The sequence below is a fragment of the Pseudopipra pipra genome, chromosome 15, assembly GCF_036250125.1.
Source record: "Pseudopipra pipra isolate bDixPip1 chromosome 15, bDixPip1.hap1, whole genome shotgun sequence".
Taxonomy (NCBI): domain Eukaryota; kingdom Metazoa; phylum Chordata; class Aves; order Passeriformes; family Pipridae; genus Pseudopipra; species Pseudopipra pipra.
This window is the reverse complement of record NC_087563.1, coordinates 16752616-16773870: the sequence shown is the minus strand read 5'-3', so window position 1 is coordinate 16773870 and position 21255 is coordinate 16752616. Positions and strand designations below refer to the sequence as shown.

At 39.9% G+C, this 21255-nt stretch overlaps 1 protein-coding gene across 2 annotated transcripts; it reads left to right on the top strand.

Moving 5' to 3' along the window:
* Positions 1–229: 229 nt before the first annotated feature.
* DDX46 (DEAD-box helicase 46) lies at positions 230–18005 on the top strand. 2 transcript variants are annotated; one of them, XM_064672202.1, is made up of 24 exons: positions 230–314; positions 1210–1395; positions 1672–1812; positions 2694–2811; positions 2982–3147; positions 3451–3602; positions 3922–4035; positions 4245–4410; positions 4771–4891; positions 5244–5419; positions 5799–5920; positions 6679–6757; positions 8556–8638; positions 9475–9639; positions 9981–10143; positions 10992–11185; positions 11678–11815; positions 12455–12604; positions 13214–13411; positions 13983–14201; positions 14741–14885; positions 15536–15609; positions 16073–16151; positions 17074–18005. In XM_064672202.1, the coding sequence occupies exons 1-23, from the start codon at positions 298–300 to the stop codon at positions 16118–16120; spliced, it is 3135 nt and encodes a 1044-aa protein (XP_064528272.1). In that variant the 5' UTR covers positions 230–297; the 3' UTR covers positions 16121–16151; positions 17074–18005. The 2 variants fall into 2 exon arrangements, with proteins under 2 accessions (XP_064528272.1, XP_064528271.1); XM_064672201.1 differs by having other exon boundaries at positions 16073–18005.
* Positions 18006–21255: the final 3250 nt, after the last annotated feature.

The following is a 21255-nucleotide window of genomic DNA, read 5'->3' as shown; positions in this document are numbered from 1 at the left end:
CAGCTCCATACCGTGGGGCGAGCGGGCAGAGCTCCAGGAGGGGCTGGATGGAGAAACGGCGATCAAGAAGCGCCCTTTTGACCAAGAAGCGAATCGCTCTCATTCTGCTCATGTCCATAATTCTATTTACCGCGGTTGTTTCCTCGCAGAGCGCTCCCCCCTCCCGGCTGTGTCCCGCTGTCGCTGCGCCCTCCGGCCGCGGGGGCGCTGCCGGGCCGGGCGGAAGGGGCGGCGCTGGCGCGGGCGGGGCCGGGCGGCGCGGGATGGCGGCCGCCGTGTAGCGGGAGCGCTGCCGCCATGGGCCGCGAGTCCAGGTGAGGGAGCGGGGGCGGCATCGCGGGCTCTGCCCCCGCCCCGGGAGCGCGGCTCGCCCGGAGAGCGCGGCGCGGGGACGGGCACGGAGCGGGACAAAGGCGGCGCGGGCGCTGAGGGCGCCGAGGCGGGGCCGGGCCTGGCGCCGGTCTGAGGGCAGCGCCGGGGCCGCGGCGCTCCGGGACGGGGCTGAGGGGCCGCGGGGACGGCGCTGGGTGGGCCCGAGCTGTCCCGAGCCCCCCCCTGCGGCCTTCGCGGGCTTGCTCTAAAGAGGCGTGATTCGCCACGTAGCGCTTCGAACGTGGGTTAGACGTTTTCCTTGTGCTTCTTGAGTTTCTGCAGGGTCACGCACGTTTTGCCCGATCGCAGCCGGTATAAACACCTGGTTGGCGCTGTGGCCAGCCCGGCAGTGATGTGAGTGTTTGCTCCGGCTGATCTGGAGCTGCTCACACCGCTCAGGCTTTGCACCGACCCCACAACGTGCCGGTGCTGTCGGGCACGTCTCTGTTTCCCAGTTTGATCAAACCATCGGATTTTAACTCCAGAGCTGCCACAGCAGCCCCCACACGCGGTCGTCAGTGCCCTGTCACAGCCCCCAGACCCGTAATGGGGTTTACACCGACAGAGGCAGATGAGTTGAAATTTTACCAACCGGCTTGAACTCAAATTAGTGATTCAGTGCAGAGCTGGGCACTCCCAGAGATCCATCTAATTAGCTCCAAATGAGCTGGGGCAGCGGTGGGTGGGACAGGACACTGTTACAAATGTTTAGAAATTTAAAAGCTCTGAAAAATTAAGATAATTTTTTTTTTTGCTTGTTCACCTAAACATGATCAATATCCTTTAAGTGCAGATGGTTTTTGTGCTGACATTCATCTCTCTGAATTTGTGTCTCAGGCATTATCGGAAGCGCTCCGCGTCCCGGGGGCGCTCCGGGAGCCGCTCCAGGAGTCGTTCCCCGTCGGACAAAAGGGGCAAACGTGAGGACAGGCGCTCCCGGAGCAGGGATCGGGATCGCAGGCGGGAGAGGTCCCGCAGCAGGGACAAGAGAAGGTCCCGGTCGCGGGACAGAAAGCGCCAAAGGTAGGACATGAGTTCCAGTCGAAGTAGATCAAAGTGCCTGTCAGCTGGATGTTGATGTTCTTCCCTCTCATCAGTCACTTTGCTGATGGTTGTATAGATTTCACTGTGCTCAAGACTTTTTGCTTATTAAATCCTTTCTAGCTGCTGGTGCTGGAGTCTGTAAGTTCTTAGTGATCTTGATGATTGGTGGATTCCTTTTCCAGCCTGTTCCTCAATAGCAGACTAAAGTCATACTGTGATCACGGGCTAAATAAATACAATTTTGTTCCACGTCAGACGCTCGAGGAGCAGAGAAAGGGAACGGAGCCGAGAGAGAAGACGCTCCCGGAGCCGGGAGAGGAGGCGCTCGAGGAGCAGGAGTAGAGGGAGACGGTCTCGATCCTCCAGTCCAAGCAAGAACAGGAAAACAGAGAACAGGTATTCTTGTGTTCCTGGCTCTAGACATGTGTGAAAACTGCAGGTTTTGTTCCTTTCAATGGAGTCTTCAGACATAATTGCGGGCAGTGTTATAATTGTGCTCTACTGTAAAATGGTGGGAAGTCCATAAGTGGGAAGTCTGTATACAGAATAAGCAGGTTGGTGGTACTCTAGAAATAGTGAGAAGCTGGAATCACAAAACCTTTTGGAATAAGTGTGTGTTCTGTATTAGAATAACCCAAAGAAAAAGGTGTAAAGAGGTTTAATTGGCTAAAGTGAATTTTAAATTTATTGTCGTAAGTTAGCACATATTTGGTTTAGATGCATTTTTCTCCTTTAAATTGGAAGCAAGTTGGGGTAATAAAAGCTGTGATAAGTGGGTTTTGTATTCACTGCAAATCTGCATGTTACATTTGTGTTAAATAAGTAGTTTTTCCCAGGGAGAGGTGTTTTTGTGTTTCAGTACCATATGCTCAGGGGAGTGTTCACACTTTCATGGCAAGATGCCAGATCACTTTACCTTTCTCTAGAAATTCCACAATTTTAGTATCTCCTTTCTAAATGCTGACTTCAAGGAGGTGTAAAATAAACTGCAGAACCACTCACGTGTCAATTGTAAGTGTTCTGGAAATGAAGTCTGTGAAGAAATGAGAAGAACAGAGCCAAAGCACATAATAAGCAATGGATTCTACATTTCTGGTAGTTAGAGGAAATAGTTCCATGACATGGAAAGATTGTCTGCGAAGCAGTGTGTTTTGTGAGGTGTTTGAAAACATAAACCTGTACTGGTTGTTCACATTTCTGTTTCTGTCCAGCACATGTGTATCCTCCCCCTGAGAAAAGCTGTAAGCTTCTAAGAAACCTCTGCTCTTACCTTTCAGATCAAGATCTAAAGAAAAGACAGAAGGAGTAGAAGTTTCCAAAGAAAAGAAAAAAGACAAAGATGACAAGGAAGAAGAGAAGGATAAAGATGCTACCACAAATGCTGTGGCCACTGAGGTAGAGACTTTTAACACTTACAAGTTTAAAAGATAAAGAATTTAAACCAGGGAGTTTGTGGATGTCCAGTCTTCTACAGCATGCTCATGCAATGGTTATATTTGTTTGAAGAAGCACAGACTAAAGTCAGTGGCCATTAATTTTCACTGTTTGGTTGGTTTTTATCATAGAATTTTGATCAGAACAAACTTGAAGAAGAAATGAGAAAACGAAAGGAAAGGGTGGAGAAATGGAGGGAAGAACAACGCAAGAAGGCAATGGAAAACATAGGAGAGCTGAAAAAAGAAATTGAAGAGATGAAGCAGGGGAAAAAATGGAGTTTAGAAGATGATGATGGTATTTTAACCTTTTATATATAACAGAATGCTTTTATTCCTAGTAATATTTTTATTACATTATCTTTACAGCATTAAATTATTCTTCAGAATGTAAACTGTAAAATAACAAAGCCTAAATCTGGTCATGCCTTCAAATGGTTTAAGATACATTTTTGATTAAACAACTGGAGAAATTTCTATGAAGAAAAATTAGATAGTAATAACACTGAACTGTAATTATTTGGGTAGACAAATAATTTGGCACATGTGAGCACTTTTGTGTTTCCCTGTCTTTTATCCTCATCTTTTTTGCTCATATCAGATGATGAAGAGGAAACTGCAGAAGGAGAAAAAGAAGGCAATGAAGTTGAAGATGAGGAGTTAGATCCTTTGGATGCTTATATGGAAGAAGTAAAAGAAGAGGTCAAAAAGTTCAATATGAGAAGTGTGAAAGGTGGAGGTGGGAGTGAAAAGGTAAAATCACCAATTGAGGTTTCTAACTTTTAAAAGATGAAGATAATTTTGTGTTTTAATAGCAAAATGGATTGGAAAAAATGGGGAGAAATGCAAAAAAGCATGAAGTTAGATGCACTTAAAGCCTGTTTGCCTTAAATTTAATTTCCTGGTGTTTTTATGAAGCTGTTTTCTCAAGCATTATTCTGATAAAATTTCACTGAGGGAAGTGGAAAAAAAGCTCAGCATAATGCCTTCAGAAGTACAAATATTCTATATGTTTTATAGAGTATGGGGGTTTTTTATGTAAAATGTAGTAACTTTCTTAACTGTTTTGTAGAAGTCTGGACCAACTGTTACCAAGGTGGTAACCGTGGTGACAACCAAAAAGGCAGCTGCAGAGTCAGAAAAGAAGAAAGGGGAGCTCATGGAGAATGACCAAGATGCAATGGAGGTAATGGAAATGTCTTGTATTTCTACTGTGAAAACACAACGTGCCTCTCCTTTACTTCCTGAGGTTGTTTGTGGGCCTGAAGGGTTGTTAAGGGTGTGGGCACGTGGCTGTCTAACACAGTGAGGAGTACCTGCTTCTAAATAAAGTTCATGTGTAAATGAAAAACCATTCCTTCATACTGATGTACCCACAAATGGTGATCTCCACAGTATTCCTCAGAGGAGGAGGAGGTGGATCTTCAGACTGCCCTGACTGGCTATCAGACCAAGCAGAGAAAGCTGCTGGAACCAGTGGATCATGGAAAGATAGAATATGAACCTTTCAGGAAAAACTTCTACGTTGAAGTACCAGAACTGGCAAAAATGACTCCAGAAGGTAAAGGCAAATACAACCAGCACACCTTGGGTACTGTTAAAGAAAAAAATGGTGGATTTCAAAGGAACAGCAGATGGGTTTGGAATATAAAGAGCATTTGAAGCAACTTGGTATAGAAGAATGTTGAATCAGTTGCATCACTATTGTTGATACTTATAATTATTGATGAGGCTTTGATTGGAGAATAATTTATGTGAGTCCTTTCCACCTGCCTCCTGTGTTTACATGTAACAAGCAAAAAACTTTTTCTGGTGGTGATAAAATTAGTATTTCATGTTAAGGGACAAAGCAAGAATTTTTTAATCAAGGTAGTAGAGAAGTGTCAGGTTTGACTCTGTTGTAATGCAAACTCTCTTTCAGAGGTGAATGTGTACAGGCTGGAGTTGGAGGGAATTACAGTCAAGGGAAAAGGCTGCCCCAAACCAATAAAAACCTGGGTACAGTGTGGTATTTCCATGAAGATTCTCACTGCCCTCAAAAAGTAAGCAAGCACTTTGTGAACTACATTATGCTTGGTTTTGCTCACTGTGTTCTATGTTCATGAGAAAAACCTTTTTCTTTGTTGCATAATGCCACATGTCCATGTTTGTAGATGTTACATATATAGTCATCAGGGTGTTTATCACTCACTGTTGAGTTATTGTTATTAACTATTCTCTGCCATTTGTATCATGGTTTTGCTGCTCATTTTAATTTGTATTTTTTGAATGGCTCTGATATATATATATTATATATAAATACGAATATGCAAAAAAATTTTGCATGACTTGGTGATTCACATCTGTCAAATCCTATTTTGTTCTTTAAATATCTTTTTTTTTCCTTTCTTTAAGACATGGCTATGAAAAGCCCACTCCCATTCAGACCCAGGCCATCCCAGCAATCATGAATGGACGGGATTTGATTGGCATTGCTAAAACAGGAAGTGGAAAAACCATTGCATTTCTGTTGCCCATGTTCAGACACATTATGGATCAGAGAGCATTAGAAGAAGGAGAAGGTCCCATAGGTACAAAGATTTTATTTTCAAAGTCACTGTTTAAATGAATACAACCTCAAGTATATGCTTTAGATGGTCTTCAGTTCTTCTCTTGCTTATAGGGAGAAGTGCTTACTACTGTCCATTAATTAGTGTCTTTTTTTTTAGTTAATGCTGTCTAATGTTGTTTTAAGAGCACTCCCATGTCCATGTGAGACCTTACTTTGATTTTGGCACTTGGACCAGAATTCCACCCCATTCTCTTATTGTCTTATCTTTTTCTTGAAATTACATTCTTTAAAATAGGAAGTAAATTGCTGTAAACATCATTACAAAAGATTAATTTTTATTGTGTACATTGCAACAGCACCTGTGTTACAGTGTGTGATGAAAGTGCTTTGCTTTTCAGCTGTCATTATGACACCCACTCGTGAGTTGGCTTTGCAGATTACCAAGGAGTGCAAGAAGTTCTCCAAGACACTTGGGCTTCGAGTTGTCTGTGTTTATGGAGGAACAGGAATCAGTGAACAGGTACACAAAACACATACCTTCCTTGTCAAAGAATTCTTGGACTTTATCAGTTAATGTTACTTTTGCAGTGAATTTAGTTCCTTTCTCTCTCCCGTAAATCCAGGACATTTGCAGCCTTCATTATGGACTTTCTCTGTGGCAATGGTAGTAAAGCATTTTCAAGTAACTTAGCCTTAAACATAATGATTTTGAAAATTCTCAGATACGATCCTTAAAAGTTTCAGACTGTTTCTTTTGATGTATATATTGAGCATGGCAGTAACAGTTAGTGGGATGTGATAGTTTGAAAGGGAAGCTATATTTTTGAGAGTTCCCCTCAAGATAACAAAAGCCAGAAAATGGTAACATTGGTTTATTGCATTATCAAATGCTGCATGTTAGAGTAATTTAGATATTAATTTCAAGGGCTTCTACACCCTCACCCCACCCACCTGCTTATGGAAACAGGAGGAGTATCCATCTGTGATGGAACATGGTGGATTTAATATAATTTGTCCCTGCTAGAACACATAATATTTCTTACAGGCTCTTAACTGTATAGAAATCATATCCCCATTATAACTCTTTCAGGTGGTAACTTAGGCTGTCAGAGGTGACTCTTCTGGTAAGCCAAGTTTTCCAAAGACTTAAAGAAATTGCTGAGTAAAATCTTTATTACAGAATTGGTTGTTTTCTTTTTTACAAGGTGATCCATGTTTAAAAAAAACAAATCACAAAGCAAAAAATTAATTAGTTTGTTTACTGTGTTTTAAAATCAGATAGCTGAACTCAAAAGAGGTGCTGAAATTATTGTTTGCACACCTGGACGTATGATTGACATGTTAGCAGCTAACAATGGTGAGTAGAAAACCTTTTCCTATGGAGAATTTTTTGTATTTGTTGTGTAATTCTTACAAATTCAAAAGATCATGTATTTTGATAAATGGTCTTATGGAATTTTCTTATATCTCTTCAGGCTGCACTATCTAGCTATTGAGAATATATAGCACTAATAATAGGTTTAAGCATATATTGGTTTGACTCTTTTTGGGAGGACAGGAAATACTACATTCTTGGAGAGTTTCTGAGAATGTTTATCATTGCTAAACTTAAAATGTGCTGGTCCAAATTTTTTAACTCCGAGTCCCTTAGGTAAAGGTTATATAACAGTTGGTTATTTTGTCTGCCCCTTGATCTGTTATTGTGTAAGTGTAGCTCAGCAGTTTCCCACTTTTACATAAGAGCATCTGACTCTGCCTTTATCTGTTGGTTTTAAAAAACAGAGAAGCCCTCCCTAAAAACCTGCTCAAAAGTAAGAGAACTGACCTTATATCAGATATTCAGATTTATTAAACTGAGCCACTGCAGCTTTAAGAGGTTTTGTCCTAGTGTAACCATTGCATGCTTATTAGATAAAGTTTTATTATTAAATTATTCCACATCAAAACCTCTACTAAACTGTTGACATTATTTAACTTCTGTGGAAAAAGTACCTTCAAGACATATAGAACTGGGCTTCCAAGACTTAAATCGTCAAAGGTAGGTACATTAATGCTGTTCCCAAGTAATTTTACCAAGTTATTATTTGGGGATGAAAATGTTAAGATGTTAAATAGATACGTAGATTTTAAGAAATATTTATTTTGTTCCCTAAGTATGAATTCCATATCCTAAAAAATGCAGCGCTAAATGTCTTTAAAATAATGTGAGGATTCAGCTACAATTTGCTGAAGCTGAGAGGACCAAATTCTACTGTAGTTTGATAGGCACAAGTCTGAGTGATAGTTGTAGAAAATGTGACAAATCTGTTCCATTCTGAGAGCATTTGACAGTGTCACTCCACAGCTGTGTGGAACTAAATGCGTTTATATCATTTGAGAGTAGGATTCTTAAATCCTTGAGTTAAATCCTTCTCATGAAAGGGAATCTCTTAGCTGTTTGTTTGGGAAGGGTGCTAATTATCCTGTCCATCATAATTCAAAATGTCCACCGATCCACAACTTATTGTATTTCCAGCTGTCCCAGAGTTTGGGGTGGTTCTTGATTTTAAATTCAGTAGTGTTACTGGGTAGGTTTTACTCTTTATATATTCATTTTGAAAGGACTGCTTACTCTGTTTTATGCATATTATTAGCAGTGATCTAGAACTAGTATGCTTATCCTCCAGTAGTTACTCCTAGCTCCAAGGAAGCATTACAGATTGTGTATAAAGGAGTTTTCTGAGGCTGCAGCAGTTAGCACTGGGCTTTGCCTTCCACACATGCGCTGTAATCTCTAATATGTTCTTTTCTAGGTGCCGCTGTCAGATACTGGCTGATGTGGCTCCTTGCTTCAGCTCAGTCTTAGTTTTATGATGTGTTTTGGCGAGGGCAGTTTTCTGAATTTTACAGGTTCTTCTGGCCCTATGATGGTATGCAAGAGAAGAGTTTGACAAAATAAAAGGGCCTTGTGCATACTTACCCATTTGCCAGAATGTATGTGTGATTAAAGTGTGAACATTAAAATTCACGTTTAGTGAATTTTTTAAAAAATTAATTAATGTCTGTGTTAGAAGATAGTGAGACTATGTAACATTTTTTTTAAAAAAATATTCCTGAGGGAAACTAGATTTCCATTTGATTTTGTTTCCCATGTGTTTTTTCCTCTCCTTTCACAGGTCGGGTGACAAACCTCCGTAGAGTCACGTACGTTGTGCTTGATGAAGCAGACAGAATGTTTGACATGGGCTTTGAGCCTCAGGTAACTCAGGACATGAGTGATGTTGCCACAAGATGCTGTTTTCCACTTGAAGGATTTCACAGTGCTGCATTATTCTTACACTGCCAATGGGTGTTCAAAAAGATGTGCTGCACGTGGACAGCAGTTTAAACTGACTCTGCTATTTCTATTATCCTTACATCTATTATCCCATTACTGTAACATCACATATTATCCTCACATCTAGAAGGTGTCCCTGCCCATGGCAAAGAGTTGGAACTGGATGATCCTTTCCAACCCAAACTGTTCTGTGATTCTATGTTTTGCTTTCAGTAAGCTCTCTTAGATTTTTCTCTAATATACAGGGGGTTTTTACATCCACATTTCTAATACTTGTGGCCATGTTGTAGCCCTGTGTAATCCCTTGATACAGGTGTTGTGTTAGCACTTATAAAGTCTTTGGTGCCTCTTGGCAATGTCATGCAAGAGACAGGAACAGAATGTTGGAAATGCTGATGACAAATCACTTGCTGGGAGCTTTGGGCATCCTGGACTCTTTCAGTTGCCATAGGCTATATTGTTCTCCAAAAGTGGGAACATTCCTTTATTTCTCTCTTGAGCTGTAGGGTTTCTGCTGCATTTCCTAAGATTCCTGCTGGGCTGTTGTCAGATTGTGTATTGCCACCCAACTTCCTTTTGAATCCAGCAAGTTTTCCTGTCTTCCAATGCCAGCAGCAAAATCCCACGAGGAAATCTGTAAAGACTGCTTTGTAGTCTGTGTAGTGCAGATATCACTTAACCTTGAAGCTGAGAGTTCTGTGTGTGTGAAGTTCAATCCCAGCACTTGGGTACTAACAGGGAACGTTCTCCTCACCCAGGTTATGCGCATTGTAGACAACGTCAGGCCTGACCGTCAGACTGTCATGTTCTCTGCTACCTTCCCCAGAGCTATGGAGGCCCTGGCTCGGAGGATCCTCAGTAAACCCATTGAGGTGCAGGTTGGAGGCAGGAGTGTTGTCTGTTCTGATGTGGAGCAGCACGTTGTGAGTATCACACACCTGCCTTGCCTGTCTTCTCGTTTGCTTGTTCCCAGCAATATTGAATATAAACCAATATACCCACAGGGCTTTCATTTTATGAAGTTTAGTGATCTCATTAAACATGAACTCAGGATAAGTTAACACCCTGATGTGCAAATACAGTGTGGTCACTTTTTTTGTGAACCTGGTTTATATAGCCCTGATCAGCAGTTTGGCACTAACTGTGGAAACAGCCTGAAAAGGTCATCTGTTCTGGTTTTTATTTTTATGCACCCTGAATGTGTTTAATGACACCAGATACAATTTATACTCTTTCTCCTTTGCTTTTTTATTTCTTTTTCCAGATTGTCATAGAAGAGGAGAACAAGTTTCTGAAGTTACTGGAGCTGCTGGGACACTATCAGGAGAAAGGCTCCGTTATCATATTCGTAGATAAACAAGAACACGCTGATGGGTTGTTGAAAGATTTAATGAGAGCCTCTTACCCTTGCTTGTCTCTTCATGGAGGTAATTTGCAAACTTAAGGATTTATATTTGCTGCTCCAAACTAAAATATTGGTATTCAGTAGTCAAAAATTACTTAGGTCCTGTGTAATACCAATTACTATTTCTTCCTAAGCAGGTTTTGGGTTGTAATTGGGGAGGATAATTGTCTCTTAATTTGAAACAGACATGATAGTTTTCTGTAATTACAAGTCATTGCTCCCTGTGAGATGTCATCAGATGCCAAATCTTGTGTCTGTGCAACAGGACTGTTACTGAGAGTTTACACCTCTCGGGGAATATTGCTGAATGCCATTGGGGAGTATTATATGAAATTTTTATTTGAGATTCACAGTAATAGCAGCTGTTGCTTTACTTTTCTGCTATCTAGTAGTAATACAACAGAAGTAGCAAGAGGAGAAAAATCTCATTAGAATATTGTCCATCCCAGAGCATCTTAAAACTTTCTATGTATAATGCTCTAAAAAAGCACAATAACAGTAAGTACAAAGAGGGAAAAATATTCCCCTTCTTCTGAAATTTCTGTTGCCTTTAGAGACCAAAGCCTCCAGATGAGGTCTCAACTGAATATAAGTCATCAAATAGAAAATCATATCAAAAAAACCTTTTGAGTATTCTGGTAAGGGGAAAACATCTTTGGGCAGCTGAAAAATGAAAAGTTTTCTTATTCTAGATAATAGAGATTTATTATTCTGGTTTATGCATTTTGCCTGTAAAAGCATGATTGTGTTGACATTTTATTTGCTTGTGCTTTTGGTTGTTCGAAGTTGGAGGGTGTTTTGACCTGTGTATAAATTCTTTTGGCTTAAAGCAGAGCTTAATAATCAGCTGATCTGTCTGGTTTCTGGCAGGTATTGATCAGTATGACAGGGACAGCATCATCAACGATTTCAAGAATGGAACCTGCAAACTTCTGGTGGCCACATCTGTCGCAGCAAGAGGTTTGGATGTTAAACAGCTGATGCTGGTGGTCAACTACAGCTGCCCCAACCATTATGAGGATTATGTGCACCGAGCAGGCCGCACTGGACGGGCTGGCAATAAAGTAGGTATTACAGTGGTCTGGTTTGGTTAGTACTGACATTTTTCCCTTCTTTATTGCTTGATCAGGTTGTTCCCAAAGGATAGTTATTGGTGGAAAGAGTGTTTTCCTTTAATTATATTCTGAATTTTAGCACTGCGAAAGTTGGAACTTACATGTTCTGATGTACGAGTGTTCTTTTAAATCCCATTTGTGGCTGAAACTTTGGATGTTTTTCACTTGATAGGATTTTCATTTTTCAAGCTTTTAACCATGACAAAATTGATTGAAAGGAAAGATTTCAGCATCTACCATCTTTGGGTGTTACCTCTGTATCAGCTCCCTGGGAAATCACATTATTCATTCTACATTTCCACTAAAAAAAGTTATTACTGACTGTCATGGTTACTTTCACGACCAGAACAACAGCATCTGTGCAAGGGTGCTTCAATAAATTTAGAGATAAAGTGTCTTTGGAGCTTTTTCTTAATTGTCTTTTAAATTAACGTTGCCCAGGGCTATGCATACACATTCATTACTGAGGATCAGGCACGGTATGCTGGTGATATCATTAAAGCTTTGGAATTGTCCGGGAATCCAATTCCTCCTGATTTGGAGAAGCTCTGGGCTGACTTCAAAGACCAGCAGAAGGCTGTGAGTAATTCTTTATTCTGCAGTGGGCTTGGGTCTGGGTTTAATGTGTGTTTTGTGCACGTGGGTCCAGTTGACCAGGGTACAAACATGGGTCATCTCACTGGCTTCCCTGGGGACACGGGTGTGCCTGGCTAAGTGTGTGAGTGTCTTCAAGACTGGGGTCTTGAGTATTATTTAGAGGACTGAGAATTTAAATATTGTCACCTGGTGTGTGATAGAGAAACACCTACAGTATAAGGGGCACTTGGGCTTTTATACATACCAGATAATGAAGCTCTTTCACAGAATCTGCGTGATTATTTTTAGAGCTCTCACCATCAGAGGGTCTTGCTCAGGCTGCGAAGAGTGACTTTGGAATTTTTCTGATTTAAAAACTGGAGGGTTTTTTATACTGCATTTGAAAAGCATTTAAAATGTATATTTACAGAAAATCCCAATAGGGTATCGTCTCTGTCTGCTGAATTAACGTCGTTTTTTGTTACACTTCAGTGTAAAATGCAGTTTTTAAATTTGAAGAGATTTTTGAATGTCTTAGGATTTGCTTTTTAAAAAAACTTCAAAATTATTTGTATAATCTTATAACTATCAGAACTGGGATTTTAAACTTCTCAGTATGAAAATATGTGTTTTTATTTTCAGGAGGGAAAGCTGATCAAAAAAAGCAGTGGATTCTCTGGCAAAGGCTTTAAATTTGATGAAACAGAACAAGCTTTGGCTAATGAAAGAAAGAAGCTACAAAAAGCAGCTCTTGGCCTGCAGGATTCAGATGATGAAGATACAGCTGTTGATGTAAGCACCTGGAAACAGGATTTAAGTTGCTTAAGGATTTTCAATACATTTGGGTTTTTTCTCCAGTAGATTACAGAACACATTTTGTTACTCTGTGACCTGTGTTACCAACTTTGTTAAATTCCATGGGTAGATCTGTATGTATTCTTCGATATAAAGAGACACAGCTATGAAGATCAAGATCTTCAAAGTCTCTTTCCAACTTTTTGGTATTTTACTATGTGTAGTTATTTAAATGTCACATATAAATTATTTTATTTGTGATGTTAATCTCGCATAAATGAAACAGAACAGTTGTCCTCAATTGCAAACGTTTTTTTTCTGTGCAGTGTTTTAAAGACATTCACAGTAGCCTTTTCTATTTCTAAACCATCTTAGATTCCTTTCCTAATGTTTGTTGGACACCTTTTTGTGACCTTTTTGTGTTCAGACTTTTTCCTGATGATTAGATCATCTGTTCCTTTTGTTGACTTGTAGTTTTGGGCAGCGTTCTATCATTTATACAAGAATAATATCTTTAAAAGCATGTAAACTAAATGCCCCTTTCTTTAGGATGGTGGGATTATTTAGTGGTAAATGCAATGATCTAATAATTGTTATTTTCTTTAGATTGACGAACAAATTGAGAGCATGTTCAATTCAAAGAAAAGAGTAAAAGACATGGCAGCACCAGGAACTTCAAATGCTCCAACACCATCAGCTGGGAATGCAGAAAAATTGGAAATTGCTAAAAGATTGGCTTTGAGAATCAATGCCCAGAAGAATCTTGGGGCAGAGGCACAAGTAATGGTCCCCTTCCACTTCAAGGTTAGTCTCTTTACAGACCAATTTTTTTTCCTTTTTTCAATAAAGGTTATTCACTTCTGTGTTCTGCCATTTTATTTAGTGTGTCTGCACACTGGTAACTTGCTGCTTTATTTATCTCATTTGTGCTGGGCTAACTCACTTATAGGATTTGTAAGTGAGCTAATATGATGATAAGACCTTGGTACAGAACTGTAAATGCTTTGTCTGCCCTGGCAAAGAGTTAGTTCATTACTAATAACACTACACAGTTAGGTTTGTTGGCTTTGGCAGAGCTGCAGAACATCTTTCTCTGCTGAAACCTGTGAGATACAATCATTTGGATTGCGGTTAATGTGTTCGGGAATGTCCAAAGATATTTTAAGCTGAAGATACAAAGGATCTGTAAAATCTTTGCTATGCAGGTGTGAGGGGAGTTGTTTAGAGGAAGGAAAGAAGAACAGGAGGAGTCTAGAGAGTGTATTTGTTATGTAGACAATTATATTACATAGAGATCTTTAATGAAACCCTTGCTGGTTTATATAGAATTTTTTTTTGGCTACCTTGTTCTCTACATGGACCTGTGTTTTTACAGGATGTGATGCAGCAGGCTACAAATGCTATCCTGAGAGGAGGCACAATTCAAGCTCCTACTGTGTCTGCCAAGACCATTGCAGAGCAACTGGCTGAAAAAATCAATGCCAAGCTCAATTATGTACCCATAGAGAAGCAGGAAGAAGAGAAACAGGATGGAGGACAAAATGAATCCTTTAAGAGATATGAAGAAGAATTGGAGATCAATGACTTCCCACAGGCAAGTAACCATTTTGCTGTAATCAAGTGTAAATGACCATTATTTAACAAAACCTCTCTTTGTAGCTTAAATATGATTACACCAATAAAATATTTTGTCTGTATTTCTGATCATACCTATTGAAATTACTACATTATCTGTGATTACTTCTCAGCTTGTATATACACAGTGCTTTGGACTTATTCCAGAGAGTATCAGAAAAACAAGCATTCCTTATCAGACAGAAGTCTTTTTACCTTCTGCCACTGACTTCTCTTGTATCCAGATCTCTAACACTGCCTGGTGATTTTTGTAAAGGCTAGACTACTATGACTGATACAGCTCTTTGTTCTTTTTTAGTACTTGAGTATTTTTGCCATTCAGAATATTGCTGCTCTGACCTACCTCATCTGTTACGTTGAGGATTTATGTTTCACAGTATCGAGCACAAATTCCCTGTATTTATGTTTGAGGTTCTGCTCAGATTGGCAGAACTAAGGGATTGCCATTTTGTGTGGTGCCTTTCTCCTTGCTGATCCTGCCATATCCTTGCCTTGCAGACTGCCAGATGGAAAGTTACCTCCAAAGAAGCACTGCAGAGAATCAGTGAATACTCTGAAGCTGCTATTACAATCAGGGGAACTTACTTCCCTCCAGGCAAAGAACCCAAGGAAGGAGAAAGAAAGATTTATTTGGCTATAGAAAGTAAGTATTCTTTTTATAAATGTTGCCATTAAAGCTACGAGTCTGATTTTAAAATTAGACATGGCATCTCTGTAGTCAGTGTTTGGATACTGAGTTACAGACCACTGTATTTATTTTGCAATTACTAAAAAACCACTTGTTTATCTTCCTGCACTTTGTCATATGATCTGTGGGGATCACAGAGATGCTTCTCCTCACCTGCCACAGAACAACAGCAAACATGTATGGAATCAGTTTGGAGGAGAGGGAAAGAAAAGAGTCAAAAAAAAAAAATAGAATAAGCACAAAGAGGTCTGTGGCAGCGTGAAATAAGGAAGAAAATAGAATTCTGTGGGTTTAAACTGTTAAAGGTATAAGAAATTGCATCAACTACTACAAAGAAAACTTTGCAAATGTTGTGGTGGTTGAGTAGAATTTTTCTCAAAGAAATGTCTAATCCTGTGTATTTCTGAAAAGTATCATTTATGACTGTTTTAAGTATCTGCCTTAAAACAGAACACAGTGGAGCTGTGGCAGACTAGAGTGCAATACTAGAGTGCTCTTCAGCTGAGGATATTCAGCAAGTTTTGCTGTTCTTCTGAGAAGAGCCAGCAGTGTAGGCCTCACATACAGAAAGTGTTTATGATTATAATACATATTTTTGTCTTCAGGTGCCAATGAACTGGCTGTACAGAAAGCAAAGGCAGAAATCACACGACTTATAAAAGAGGAGCTCATCAGATTGGTGAGTCAAATATCCAGAATGCCAAGGGAAAATGCCTTAATTTGTGCTTTTTAGGATTGACTTGTGCAAATGTTGGCACTCTGGCATATGTTTTTATTCGTGTCAGAGACTGGGACCTACAGATCTCAAACACCCCGTTTCATTGAACAGCCTCAAAATCTGTGGCTCTGTTTAATCAGCCAGAACACGGCTGTTATCCAGCCAGCAGATGGAGATAACACATTGACAGAGCTTTTTGAATGAAGACCCCTCAAAGAGTTGGGTCCCAAGAAATTTCCTAATTTCAGCACCTTTAGGCAGGGGAGAGGAGAATTATTCCCCTGGATTTAATATTTTACATGTGTCCAGAGATCTGTTTTGCTGTAGCTTTGCAGCATACCCAGCTGCTAATCTAGTGGGGGTTTATTGCAATTCATTGTCCATTTTCACTTTTAACTGTGATTATCCTCTCCTTTATTTGCAGCAAAATTCCTACCAACCAACCAACAAAGGAAGATACAAAGTTCTATGAGTATTTGGAGTTCTCTGTCTGTCAGCAGCTGGTGCGTGAAACTTTGTGGCTTCTGTTGTTTTTGCTGTTTACATTGCTTATTGTAAATTAAGAATTTTTTTTTTTTATTATTTTGTCCTGAGGACGTTTTTTAACAGAAAAATTGATCCTTGCTGAAACATCTTAATTCTCTCCACTAAAGTTATCAGTCTTAAAGCAGACCAGTTTGGGCGGAACGTGATTTAATTTAAAAGTGCATTTTATATACTTTTCATCAGAAGGAATATTAAATAAACAGATTTTAATTTTTATGACAGACAGTATGCTGTTAAATAAATTAAACAGTGTTGGGATTTGTGTTGGGAATTGTTAGAATGTACCTGCTTCATTTTGTTGGGATGGTTCATGCCATATCAGTTTATACTGGAAAAATGATAAAACACCAAAATAAAGGCAGGATTTTTCTCCTGATCCATAGATCTCTCTGGCTGGTTCCACACACGGTACTTCCCTGTACAAATGTCCCCCTAAGGTCAGAGAGTCTTGCAATGATTAGAGTAAAGAATCTTATGCAGAAATACTTGAGGTCTTGTTTTGAGATCTTCTTATCCCTCTCATGTCCCATTTTGTCTTTCTCATACATAATAAAATAACTCTCTGGGTTTTTTGTAAAGTGAAATGTTTTGTAGTATGACCATAGTTTTCCTGTTTTTTTCTAAACATGAGAATTTTAGGAGTTGATTTTTTTTCTTCCTTCTGTGACATAAGAATGAAAGCCTGATTAAGTTTAAAAAGAAATTTGCAGGAAAAAGAGAGAAACCTCTTTTTTAATGAAATACAACTTTGTCACTCTTTTATAGTGTTCTTATATATATGTTTAATGTGATTATTCCCCTGGGATTGTCATCTTTATTGCTGTTAGGATGTGGCTTTAAGTAAAAATGAATAATGATATTTATGAATGAATTCCACAGATATTGACTATCGTTGCAGTCAATAAGCTACTGGGACAGGCAAGACCTTTCTTTTTGAGGTCTCATCCCCATAAGCATTAGTATTGGTGGTGGACAGTACTTGTCTGGAGAAGAAGCAGTAGCAATTTGAATTGTCTCATTCTAGCAGCTGCAAGACTTTCAAGATGATGATTTTCGAAAGGACTTTTGTAGAAAGCTTTTCTTAACTGACACATGGAGAAGAAATGTGTCCTTTTAAACCAGCTGTGTATATACTGCTTTAACCCTGGTGAAGACAAATCATACAATCTGCATCGTGGCTGTATAAATTCACAGCTTCTCTTTCCAGACTTCAGGTAATACAAGTGACTCTTTCTGCCTACAACTGTCTGTAACCCTGTCAGTGCACCTTATCTGCAATATAGGAAAGGAAAGGAATGATTATACCAGCTTTACAGTCTACATTTAGGATGAGAACACCCCTAATGTAGTACTTGCCAATATTAATACATGGAGTAGAGCAAGAGGAGCAGCACACACAGTAGCACTTCTCAAAACTTAAAATAGAAAGCTCAAACTAAAGCCTTGTGATGCCCTTTAAATACATCAGGTTTCCTTCCCTTAAGAACTGGGGTTTGATGTGTTTCATACCACTTGTTCTTTGAATTGTCTTAACTTTTAGACAGTGTCCCTTCCCAGAAGAGCGACAGATTTTGGTGTATTTAATGAAGAGCACTTGCAAGTTTGGACAGCCTGACACTTCTTTAAAAATCTTGTTTCAAAATGTTCATACATATATTGGTATCTCCTAAAAAAAGCATGGTGGAGACATTTTTGTTGAATTTCAGAGATGCAACAATGTATAATCTTTAACTTCCTGGGGTTTTTAAATGCAATGTCAATATTCTTATGTTTTTTAAATTCCAGCAAAAATAAAAAATAATTTCAATGTATATTTTTCAGAAACTGTCTTTCTGAATAGCTCCTCTGTTTCCTGCACTTGCACTGCTTGTGTGTTTTTTCCTCAGACAGTTAGACTGTTTGGAGTAGGGTGATGTGAACAGCAGTTTGTGCTTTTGTTTTTCTTCTGGAAATGGGACAAAGCTCACACTCAGTTAAGAAAGTCACAGTGAAGATCTTTGGATACATGAAAGCAGGAGCAAAATGCATATAAGCCAGAGGGAAAGAAACTCTCAAATTAACAAATACACAGGGAAAAAGTAGTGGAAACAAGATGAGAATAGAAGTTTGGAGGAGATAAAACAAAGTGATGAAAAACGCTATATTTAGTTCTTCACAAGTGTGTCCATGGATATAGACAAGATCTTTGTAAACATCCCAGTTTGGCAGCACTCCAGGGAATCTGCCCTGGTTGGCTTCCTGTTGTCAGAAGAGCACAGGGATGCCGTATTTGTTGGGTTTTTTTCTTTTCAAATATACATAAGCAGAGCTTGTTCTGTCCCCTGCCCCAGGTGATCCACTGCCAGCTTTCAAGGTTGCTTTACTCTTTCAGTGTGTGAGTAAATAGTGGTATTTTGGGTGGATAAGTGATACGGGTATTTGGTACTGGGTCCTGAATGAGCTCTTGGTTGCATGTCACAGCAATGTGATAGGAGGGAGAGCGAGACCCCTGGTCACAGCTCCTTCATCCATGTGCAAGTGGCCTACCAGGGATGCACACAGCAATAATCCCCACCACACTGTGAAGGGTTAATTCCCTACCTAGGAAAACAGAAGAGACTAAATCCAGTGTTTTGTGTGGGGGAGAAAATCCACAGCAAGATAAAAAGCACCTGCAATTGCAATTCAGAATTTTATCCTCCCTGAACTACCTGGTACGTTGTTGCCACCCTTTGTTTCATTAAACAGGCAGCTCAAGGCCTACTCTGCTGTTAGGTTTTATGCTATAAAAGTTGTAACCAAAATGTAATGAGTGTAGATCACCAGCCAGGCATGTTCCATAGCTTTTCCCTGTGCTGGCTGTCGGAGATTTTACTTGCACACTTAAAGCAGTGCAATCTATTTAAATGTGCATTTGGCTGCTAATTGAATAAAAGATTCAGAGGCTCAAAGTGCCATCTGTAGGGGCTTTTATGCCTCAAGTCTTCCAAGTGGAAGACAGAAAAAAATAAAGATTTTTTTTTTTAAGCAAAGTTTTGCTGAAATTCTGCAATTGGAACAGCCGAATATAAAACAAACACCAAAGGCTGGATTGGGGATCTTCCTAAAATAAGAAAAAGAATGCTGGAGTCGAGGGAGCACTTTGGTATTTCGGTCCTTCAGGCTTGTGTACAGTTGTAAGAAGTGGTTACTTCAGCAAAACTATTGACAGGGTTGGAGACAGGTACCTGTGTCTGTGAGGATGGAGACTTGCCAGAGTTAGTTTTTAGCTTTCTGCTGTGGGCATAACACTGTCAGTGGCTGTTGAACCCCACCTTGCCGAGAACCTAAATTGGCTGGAGAGGCGGTTCCCAGGGTGAAGGTGGTGTAAAACCAGCCCTTGGTGGTGTAAAACCAGCCCCCCTTGCCAGCGAGTTCCCGTGAGGGTCGTGCGTGGCCCCTCCGCTCCCCCAGCGTGGGCGCCGGGCCCTGTGCGCGTTCTGGCCTCCTCACGTGATGCCCCAGGAATGCACTTTCCTTTGATTATTTTCCTTGACCCAGATCTCTTCCAAATATGGTCTCAGCTTAAACAAGTTTGTGTTCCTAGAGCTCGGGCGTTTGCAGAATAAATCCTGGCTTCCAGCTAACTGTGCTGTATGGAGGAGTGGAGGCGGAGAGCAGCCTAAAAATGCGAAGATAAAAGGGGCACAGCTGGACTCAAATTTGTCCCAAAATGTACATTTTGTACAATGTTTATACAGTGCTAGGCAGGAAGATTTGTTTTCATAGTTTTAGCTACAGTGGAAACAATTGTTTTTAAATAAATGACCATTAGGCTGAGTGATTGCCACCCAAACGTTGCTTCTCTGAGACTTCTCATCTGAAACAGATTTAAATATTTTTCTTTCGTCAAACTGAGAGATACAAAATTGTCAAGCTGACCAACTAACATCTCAGAACTGAGTTGTTCTAGTGAGCTACGAAATTATTAATCACCTACTGTAGGGTGAGCATATGATTAAGTTATTTTATACTTTGGCCATTCTAAGTACAAAGTTCGTCATCACAAACGTTTCTCAAAGCAATAAATACCACTGGGCAACTGCTCTGAAATAAACTGCCCAGCAAGGAAAATGTTACACTGCAAGTTAAGATTAAGGGTTTTCATTAAAACCTACATTTCCTTTGCTTGTATGAGTTAGCGAGGATACCAAAAAGGTATCGAACTGAACTGTTCTTCCTTGGCAGCAGCATTTCCAACAGGAGTTTAAACAGCAGAAAGATGAGCTTTGTAAATAAACTGAATCATTTGCTAAATTAAGCTAAATAAATGCTGCTTTTCCCTGCTGCTTTCTTATATTGCAAGTGAGGATTCCTGCATGTGTTAGGAAGCACTGGCAAAAATATGAAACATCATCTTGGCAGGATGTTTCACAGCAATTTTCGGCCTGAATAACTCCAAGTACTGTAGAAATGGAATATCACAGTGTTGGAATACAGTAGTTGGCTCCCCAAACAACAGCAGGAGAGGAAAATAGTTAGAAAAAACAGAATTAGCCATTTGTAAAAGCTGCAGATTCTTCTTTTTTCTTGGTCTTTTTTTGCTTTTATTTTCCGAAACCTTATCTGAATAACACAGAACGTCGTTCAGGCTCTCTCCTATGTCAGTCGTTTAAGGACTGATATGTTCATTTAGACCCTGTGGTTTGAAGATGTGTTGTTGCTGTCTGTCAATGGCCCATGGGTGCTAACAGAGGGCAGGAAGGCATAAGGATAAAAAAATGTGTTGGTCCCAGCCCTCCACAAAGCAGGCTGTCACGTTGTTTCACAAAAACTTGACCTTGGGGACAAAATGTTACATGGTGAAATGTGTTGGGCACTTAAAATTCCTGTTTCTATGGGATCTCTTTGGAAACAGTTGAAATTGCTCTTCCCGCTTGAAGGTATGAAGCCTCGTTTGTAGTGAAGTGCTATTGTAATACTGAACTCTTCAGAACATGGGGGAAACAGAGCAAAATATTTAACAACCAAAATGAGAAATATTTAATATCCCACACTGTAGGACGCCAAGGGCTGATGGTCTGTGCATGGACCCAACCCCGT

Bases quoted from the DNA above. Each gene is read 5' to 3' on its own strand.
- DDX46 (XM_064672202.1), top strand. The intron at 1,813-2,693 runs GTATTCTTGTGT...CTTACCTTTCAG, and splicing joins AACAGGAAAACAGAGAACAG to ATCAAGATCTAAAGAAAAGA. The intron at 12,605-13,213 runs GTAAGCACCTGG...TATTTTCTTTAG, and splicing joins ATGAAGATACAGCTGTTGAT to ATTGACGAACAAATTGAGAG.